This window comes from Chironomus tepperi, unplaced genomic scaffold (genome assembly GCF_022539635.2).
Source record: "Chironomus tepperi strain 1889 unplaced genomic scaffold, CSIRO-AGI_Ctep_v1 contig_100, whole genome shotgun sequence".
In the NCBI taxonomy this organism is placed as follows: domain Eukaryota; kingdom Metazoa; phylum Arthropoda; class Insecta; order Diptera; family Chironomidae; genus Chironomus; species Chironomus tepperi.
This window is the reverse complement of record NW_027226222.1, coordinates 596955-605468: the sequence shown is the minus strand read 5'-3', so window position 1 is coordinate 605468 and position 8514 is coordinate 596955. Positions and strand designations below refer to the sequence as shown.

General features: G+C 31.0%; 2 protein-coding genes across 4 annotated transcripts; one reads left to right on the top strand and one right to left on the bottom strand.

The window, feature by feature from the left end:
- The first annotated feature begins 19 nt into the window (after nucleotides 1-19).
- On the top strand, nucleotides 20-3698 carry Bre1 (E3 ubiquitin-protein ligase Bre1). Of its 2 annotated transcripts, none has more exons than XM_070635917.1 (6): nucleotides 20-409; nucleotides 489-587; nucleotides 702-1374; nucleotides 1440-2671; nucleotides 2733-2924; nucleotides 2990-3698. In XM_070635917.1, exons 1-6 carry the CDS (start codon nucleotides 353-355, stop codon nucleotides 3557-3559), a joined length of 2823 nt encoding a protein of 940 aa, XP_070492018.1. In that variant the 5' UTR covers nucleotides 20-352; the 3' UTR covers nucleotides 3560-3698. The 2 variants fall into 2 exon arrangements, with proteins under 2 accessions (XP_070492018.1, XP_070492017.1); XM_070635916.1 differs by having other exon boundaries at nucleotides 22-409; nucleotides 2984-3698.
- S6k (Ribosomal protein S6 kinase) lies at nucleotides 3595-8359 on the bottom strand. 2 transcript variants are annotated; one of them, XM_070635920.1, is made up of 15 exons: nucleotides 8246-8359; nucleotides 7986-8110; nucleotides 7311-7351; nucleotides 6923-7178; nucleotides 6782-6860; nucleotides 6657-6711; nucleotides 6524-6588; nucleotides 6336-6462; nucleotides 6224-6267; nucleotides 6046-6162; nucleotides 5911-5979; nucleotides 5742-5851; nucleotides 5521-5603; nucleotides 5135-5459; nucleotides 3595-4929 (listed from the first exon to the last, which is right to left on the bottom strand). In XM_070635920.1, exons 2-15 carry the CDS (start codon nucleotides 8070-8072, stop codon nucleotides 4912-4914), a joined length of 1476 nt encoding a protein of 491 aa, XP_070492021.1. In that variant the 5' UTR covers nucleotides 8073-8110; nucleotides 8246-8359; the 3' UTR covers nucleotides 3595-4911. The 2 variants fall into 2 exon arrangements, with proteins under 2 accessions (XP_070492021.1, XP_070492020.1); XM_070635919.1 differs by having other exon boundaries at nucleotides 7986-8313.
- Between the last annotated feature and the right edge of the window lie 155 nt (nucleotides 8360-8514).

The following is an 8514-nucleotide window of genomic DNA, read 5'->3' as shown; positions in this document are numbered from 1 at the left end:
ACTGCAAAGCAAAGCACGCTTTCAGAAGAAATTTTAACAGTTGACGAAATTTTGAAAATTTCAATCAAAAATTAGGCTACTATTTTTCAAAATTATGCTAGAAAAAAAGATATTGGATAGAAAAAGAATAATTAAAACGTGTAAAAGGCGATTTAAAGACGTTAAAATAAAAGCGTATAGAGGGGCATAGACTGAATGAGCTTAGATGATTTTTGCATAACACGAGCAAGTTGATTTGACCGATTATTATAAAACATAAATTTATGAAAATTGTTTGAAAAATTAATTAATATAATTAAACGAAACGTAGGCGTATTAAGGTGTAAAGAAAGCATCAGTAAGGTCATTTAAGATGTCAAAAAGACCGGCTGAAGATGGAACTTCCTCAAGTGGTGGTCAAACAAAAAAGGTACAGCGATTGAAAAAATCGATGATTTTTCATCATTATTTAATTGCATTTTTCTCACTTATTTATTCCATTTCAATAGGTTTCCACGACTTATTTGCCCCATACAATTGGTCCTGTATCGAACTCAACAGAACTAGACATAAATGTCTTGAAATTTCAGAATAAAAAGTTGGCTAATGTATGTTAGCATTATTATTTTTATTATTATTTAGTTCCCAAGTATATGCAGATACTCTATATTTTCATTTTTTCCATCACTTTTCTCTTACCTTTTTCTTTTGCACAAATCTAGCGTATAGAACAGAGAAAACGAACGGAGAATGAGCTCAGGGCGAGAATTGATCAACTAGAAAGTCGACAAACACAGGATGATGCTGTTCTTAATGCCGTTAATAGATATTGGAATCAATTTAATGAAGATATTAGAATACTATTACAGAGATTTGATGCCGAAACGGCAGATGAACAGGAAAGTAAAAATGAAAGTGAAGTCACAACTTCTTTTCTTGCACAATTATCAACATGGGATAAAGAGGAACTGGACGAGAATCTTGCAAATAGAGTACAAATTTCCAAAAGGGCTGTTGGAAAAATTATCCAAGTATTTGATCGTTTAATGCAACGTAATGATAAGATTCTACAGTTTTTGAAGGGTGAGGAGATTGTTAATATTGAAGCATCTCTACGTGAGCAAATTGAAGAAGTCATTAAAGAAAATAGAAATTTGCATGAGAAAAATATGGAGCTACATTCAAAGAATCAAACTGTAATGTTGAAAGAAGCCAAATTGCTCGAATCATTAGCTGCGTTTGAGACAGCAGAAGCAGAACTAAAGCACAAGATTGATGGACTTGAGTATGAGCTAGAAAAAGTTCGATGTCGTAATGACAAGCTAGAGAATCACTTAGCAGAGGCGATTGAGAAAATTAAAAATGTTACAGTTCTTGGAAATGACTCGAAAACTGGTAATTAATAATTTTTATTTATATGTTAATATAACTAATTAATATTTGTGCATTTCAAATTATAGAGAGACCAAGTAGTGGCGCATCAATGACAACAGTTGCATCATTACATCTAGAGGAATTAAAGAAAGAGCTTGATGAGTTTAAGGAATTGGCTGCAAATCGCATGCAAGAAATTGAGAAATTGAATGATGAGAAGGCTTCATATGTGAATGAGATCGATAAGCTGAAGATGGATATGCGTCATTTGCCGGAGTCTGTTATAGTCGAAACAACAGAGTATAAAATCCTGCAATCTCAGTTTTCAGTTCTTTATAATGAGTCGATGCAAATTAATACTTTATTAGAGGAAGCAAGAGCCCAACTAGCTAAAAGTAAGACCGAATATCAACGTTATATAGAATATTTAGAAAGTAATGAACTTGACGAGCAGAAGAAACTGCGAAATGAACTTTTACAGAAACAATATGTATTAGATCAAACTCGTAAAGAATTTGAGAATTTGCGTAACAAATACGAACAAAACTTAGCAGCAAATGAGCAAACTGCTCCAATCAATAGGGAAATGCGTCAATTAATTACTTCTCTTCAGAATCGTAATGGACAATTCAAAAAAGAGATCCAACGGTACAAGAGAAAGTATAAAGACATCAATGCTGATAATACAAAACTCAGAAAAGAACTTGAAGAAATGTCAGGAAAATTGAATGCTTCAGCAAGCATTAAGCCTGAAAAGGATGTAAAGAATGAGAGCTTGTCGAGTGTAACAGAAGATGAGCCTGCTGATGTAAAGAATATTAAGGATGAGTCAACAACAGAAAAGGTAAAAACAGAGCCAGAGGAAAATGATTCAGAGATTGACGAAAAGAGTTCTCTGACACCAAATGAGAAAACATCTGTAGAAGTTGTCAAAAAAGAAGAAGCACCATCAACGTGTATTTCTAAGCTTGAACGTGAAAATCGTGATCTTAAAGCTCAACTAAAGAAAGCATTGAATGATCTTAAAGATACAAAAGTTGTTATGGATACTTATAAAGGCGTTGGGAAGGAGCAACGCGATAAAGTTCAGTTAATGGCTGCCGAGAAAAAAGCAAGGCAGGAAGTGGATGAGATCAAAATGCAACTAAAGAAATTGCAAGAGAGTAAACGAGAAGATCGAAAGGACAGAAGGGCTGATGAGGACATTCTGCGAAAATTAAAGCAAATCGAGGAGAAAAATATCGAGCTTCAAAAACAATTGGCGACACAGAAAGCAGTCGATGGACAATGGAGTTATCGTCCTTTTGTTGGATCTAATGTAATTAAGTTTGAATTTTTAAATTTATTTAAAATTTGCTGACTGACTGTAATATTTTTAGGAGGAAGAAGCACTTCTAAATGAAATCGAACTGACTGGACAAGCATATGATGAGATGCAGGAACAAAATGATCGTCTTTTACAGCAACTGAGTAGTAAAGATGATGCAAATTTCAAATTGATTACTGATCGTATAAATGCAAGTCAAAAGCAGGCATTACTTAGTGCACAAATTAATGAGCTAGAAAAACAGGTAATTTTTTAGTATTTTTTAATTTGAATCATATTCTTAATTTCTAAAAATGTTTGAAGATTCAGTATCAAGAACATCAGATGGAAACGTTAATTACTTTAAAGAGAAAACTTGAAGAAAAGGAGAAGATTTTAATTAATACAATATCAAATTTGGAAAAGGATGTTGATCTAAAGCAAAAAGCGATGGAAACGTATAAAAGAAAAGCTACGGAATCTGCACAGTCTGCTCAGGAATTGAAGATGCATTTAGAGAAATATGTAACAATGTTGGTTGAGACTCAACAGATGATGGATCAAAAAGCGACACGATTCATGCAGGAATCGAATAAAAGTAAGAATCTTCAGGAAGAACTAAATGTCTATAAGCGTAAAATTGACAGAATGAAAAATATGGAAATGGAGATGTCTGGTGCTACAATCGATGAAGTTATCTTGCAAGAAAATCGAGAATATAAGGAAGCACTGACGTGTGACTCGTGTAAAGTTAAGCAAAAGGATGCAGTCCTAACAAAATGTTTCCATGTTTTCTGTTATGAATGCTTAAGGAATCGTTACGATTCGCGACAAAGAAAATGTCCAAAATGTAATGCTGCATTCGGAGCCAATGATTTCCATCGCCTTTATTTAACCTAAATTAATTAACTAATTCAAATAGAATCATGTATAAGTAAGTTGAGAACGTAAGCGATAATTTTTAATTTCTTTAAAAATCTTTGATTATTAATTTTAAATTTATTACAATAAAAATCCACAATTTCAACATAAAAAAGTATAGCATTAATGTAATTCTTTTTTTTTTTTTAAACACTGATGAAGCTTGCAATTCATATCCATTTCATTCAAGAAGAGAGTATATTCATCTTTTAGCTAGTATATATAGATAGATATTATTATTAATATTTATATAGTTTCTGTTATCAAAATAGTTCAATTTATTATTATTTTTATTACATGATTTATCTCTTCGTGAATGAAATTTAACTTATTTTTCAGCATTTCCTTTCTCATTATTTTCATTTTTACTTTTCTGCCGAATGAAGCCAAGATCTAATCATTATTTAATAATTGAAAATTTCTCTTCTTTTTCTTCTTGTATAAAATATTAAGTTTTTCATGAATTTTTAAGCCAAAAACAAAGTTTAATTAATTGCATGTATATTTACTTAAACCAAAATAACGTTTTCCATAATATTTTCACTTTTTTTTTTATATCCCACGAAAATTATAAAATAAACTTAAAATGAATGAACAAGTGCGCAAGCTTTGGCAAACATTTAAGCAAACTAATCTTCCACGGAAGGTTCATTTCTGTCTACGGTATATCCTAATTTTAAATTTCAAAACAAACATTAGAGGAAATTCATGCATATGATGAAGCAAGGTTTAAAGGAGCTGCTTTCAGCGAATTGAAAAATAGAGTGAATTCTGGAGACATTGGACATTACAAGTAAAGGACTTGCATCAAAAGAAATTTTAAGTAATTTAAGTATTGGGAAAAATAGATAATAGCCAATCGTGGAAAGAAGCTACTAGCTTAAATGTCAAATAGTGTTTGCAAAGCATACGCACTATGAAATTATCTAGTTAAGATCGAGTATACTTTCAACCGCGTTCATCTAATCTCTTCAACCGTTCTTTGTGCTTTGGCTATTTAAAAAATATATAAAATTGTATTACTCTGCATGCCTTCAATCTTCATATTATTCTTTCTTTAATTAAACTTAAATTTAATCAATATTTATCTAATATGGGTAAAATGGGATTTCTTTTCTGCTACATTCTTCAATAAATTCGTGAAATATGATGGTGTTACGTATGGCTTAATTTATTTCTTCTATCTACGAGCGTTCAGCTGTATATCCTTCATCATATTGTTATCCTTACTCCTTACTTATCGAAAATTTACTCGATCTTTTTTGATTGTGTTTGTTTGTTTGTGTGTGTAGGTAAATTAAAACAAAAAATCCGGATGTCGAGACATCTTATCATTTCTTCCCCTTTATCTGTTGTAAAATTAAAGCAAATTAATTTAAATCGAATAGTTTTTGCACTGTAGAAAATTAGACAAAAAAAAATCAACGATGAAAGAAAGTTCATATCATTTTATGAATGAATGTATGGCATTTTTTGTGTAAAAAGAAAATATATAACTTATTTTGTCAAAAACACCCATGAATCTACAGTGAAATTCCACTATGATATATTTACATCCATCATCATTGTATCATCAGATGTTGGTGTGTTACTAAAGCCTTGAAGATGACTTGCAGCAAATTGAGGATTAATTCTTGGATGAATTGAGTTATTATTATGTATATGTGACGAATTTGGATAAAATTGTTGAGGTTGATTTGATATTCCAGCGATTGAGGACGTTGATGCTCCTGGAAAAACTCTAAGGCTCATGTGATCTTCCCTATGTCTTGGCGTTCTACGTGGACTACGCGCTGTTATCACTCTCGGATGATTAATTTCCTCTAAAACTGACGGTGCTACATATGTGAATCCCTGGAACATCATATTAGCACTCTCGCTGCAAAATTAACAAACATTATTACTAAACTAATTACAAGTTAGAATATTGTATTTCTTACCTTAATGTTGACTCCTCAGGACTGTCAACAGGTATCTGTTTTGTGAATTTTGTATCAAATTGGGATACATCATCTTCACTTCGCTAAAATTGTCATGAATAACATTAGATAAAATTATTTTGGCACACAAATTAATTATCTTATGGCTCAGTTGTGATAAACACATGAGATAAGAGATACGCGGATTAACAATTCAATTGTACCGACTAATTTATACTAACCAAAACAGGTTTAATTGGTGGCTCTAACCGTCTCTCAAAAACATCTTTCCAATTCACATTTTTAAAGAATGGATGAGAACGAACTTCCAACCCATCACCAGCTCCGCTTCCTAAAATTGCACAATTATTTAAATCTTCTGTAAATGTCATATCGAGTTGAAAAACTTACCTAAACGTTGCGATACTTGTCTTTTCATTAGGCGCCTAATTAAATCGCGTGCATCTGGTGTTAAATAAGCTATAATGACAAACAATATCCATTAAGTTATATTTATTTATGTGGCCAAATATGAAGCATCATTACCTGGAAGATTAAGTTTTCCCTTTAAAATAGTTTCAATAGTCTTCTTTCTGTTCTCAGCACTAAATGGTGGATTTCCAGTTAACATGTCATACATCAAAGCACCAAGACTCCACCAGTCTGTAAAACGAATTGATTTAAATTTCTGGACCAAATTTTGATAATTTAATTTAATACTCACCAACTGCCTTCCCATGGCCTGAACGTGTTAATATTTCAGGTGCCCTATAGATAAAAAAAATTAAAATAATGATATCGGAAGTGCTTTACATTAAAAGACATCATTTTCATACATGTATTCTATTGTTCCACAAAATGTCCAGGCCGTAATTCCTTCATGAATATGTTCTTTACAAAGTCCGAAATCAGTCAACTTTACATGACCTTGTGCATCAAGCAAAACATTTTCAGGCTTAAGATCTAAAGAAAAGAATGACGTCAAAATGATGTTTTTATATTTGGAAATTTTCAAGTTCATTACCGCGATAAATAATTCCAAGAGAATGCAAATGTTCCAAAGCAAGCACAATTTCATTCAAATAAAAGCTGCAAAAAACAAAATTTGAATATTAGAGTGGATAATTTATTGCGACTTTATTAGTGTGTGCTCTTACCATGTCGTATCTTCGAGAAAAATTCCTTCACGTTCTAAATGCATAAACAGTTCACCTAAATTCACACGAAACATTGCTCGATAAAAGAAAGCACATAAAATTGCCAATATCATGTTATACGCTACCTCCACTAAGATATTCTAAGATTAAATATAATTTTCCACCAGTTTGAAATGCATAAACCAGCTCTACGATGAAAGGATGCTAAAAAGAATAATCCATTTCATTACTTAAAAGTTATCACCAAGTTTTATACTGTATCTTACTTTCACTGCTTCAAGAATATTCCTTTCAGCTCGAGTATGGGCAGTGTCTTTTTGATTTCTAACAATCGATGCCTTTTTAAGGACTTTCATTGCAAAGTAGTTTCCAGCATCTTTCCCAGTCACTTTTTTGACTTGAAAGACTTTGCCATATCCACCTTTTCCTAAAACCTTCTTCAATTCAAAATCCTGTGGACCTAATTTTCTACCTGGATTCACAATGTCTTCACTGAGCTGAATTGTTTCAGTTTCTTCTAGGCTATAAAATTATTATTTTTTAAAGGAGGTCGACAAAAAAATCATAACAAGGAGGATAAAAGAAAAGAGAAATTAGTGTCAATTTTTGAAGCCAATATGTATTTGATTATTATTCTAAATTGATGATATTTACTCCATGTTTTTATTGGCATTTAATTCTGTCTCAAGATCCATCTGTGGAAGTGAAAGAAAGATGAAATAATTTAATAGATTTATATTGTAGATAAATTTGTTGTAGACGATGCATAGATTTGACATATTAATTGACAATGTTTATTTTTAAGAGAGAGAAGATGATGATATTAACACATTTTTTTGAATCAAAGTAGTCACGCTCTGAATGTAAAATGCCATAAATAATTATCTAAATGAAAATAAAATTGCACCGTCTAATCCTACATCTTTGATTACGAAAAATAAAAATAGGCAGGCAAACACTTATTGAAATCGAATGATTAAAATTGAAAAATTTACAATTGTGTGGCGTATGTGGAGCATATTGAGATAGGTGTAATTATCACTTTGAGGAAATGGAGAAAAAGAAAGTGAAAATTTTACATGATTCATTTTCATGTTTTAGATTTAGTCACACATGAAAATTGACTAGCCAAAAAAAAATAACATCCATGTCTTTTAAGATGACAATGATGACGACGAGGAATTCATTTGAATTTCATATACATTTTTGCAAGTGTTGTACGTATATATATGTAGAAATTTTATCAATTAACTTGACAGTATAGTAAAGTTAGTAAGGAGAGGAATAAAGTCAAAAGAAAAAAAATGGAAAGGAAATAAAGTGACTTACATCATCTAAGATAATTTCATCATTATCATCGTTGTCGAAATTCCCATCGGTATGGTTGTCATCCTCAAATTGAAATACATCAGCCATGCTGCTATTTAATTAATTTAACTGCGCTCTCTCTTTGTCTGAAATTTTTTTATAAATAGTTACGCACTTTAAATTGTTTATTTTTTTCTATTTTTTCACTGTATCTGCTATATTTTTAACTATTCTTTTATTTTAAAACAAGCAGTACTATTCAAGTTATTTGTGTAGCATACTTTAATTAATTTTTGGATTCGCTTTTCACTGAATATTTTGAATTAAACTTTTTTACAAGAAAAACTCATGAGTTTTTAAAAAAATATGAAAACTTAGTTTCCGTCCCAATTTTTAAATCTTAAAAATCCGTTAAAACTATTTCTTGTCTCAAACTTTATGCTTGCTATGGATTATACAGGTAATAGAAAATGATCCGAACTTGAAAAAAATGTTCAAAAAATATACACTGCATAGTTAGCATATACATCATTGCATGTATTGTAAGTAC

What these genes read in the sequence shown, in the direction of transcription:
- S6k (XM_070635920.1), bottom strand. Translation starts at nt 8,072, where the DNA reads ATGGCTGATGTATTTCAATTTGAGGATGACAACCATACCGATGGGAAT. An exon ending in ATGAAATTATCTTAGATGAT is followed by an intron (nt 7,352 to 7,985) that starts GTAAGTCACTTT and finishes TCACTTCCACAG; the next exon opens with ATGGATCTTGAGACAGAATT. An exon ending in TCTTGGAATTATTTATCGCG is followed by an intron (nt 6,463 to 6,523) that starts GTAATGAACTTG and finishes TCTTTTCTTTAG; the next exon opens with ATCTTAAGCCTGAAAATGTT.
- Bre1 (XM_070635916.1), top strand. Translation starts at nt 353, where the DNA reads ATGTCAAAAAGACCGGCTGAAGATGGAACTTCCTCAAGTGGTGGTCAA. An exon ending in AGAATAAAAAGTTGGCTAAT is followed by an intron (nt 588 to 701) that starts GTATGTTAGCAT and finishes GCACAAATCTAG; the next exon opens with CGTATAGAACAGAGAAAACG. An exon ending in TTAATGAGCTAGAAAAACAG is followed by an intron (nt 2,925 to 2,983) that starts GTAATTTTTTAG and finishes AAATGTTTGAAG; the next exon opens with ATTCAGTATCAAGAACATCA.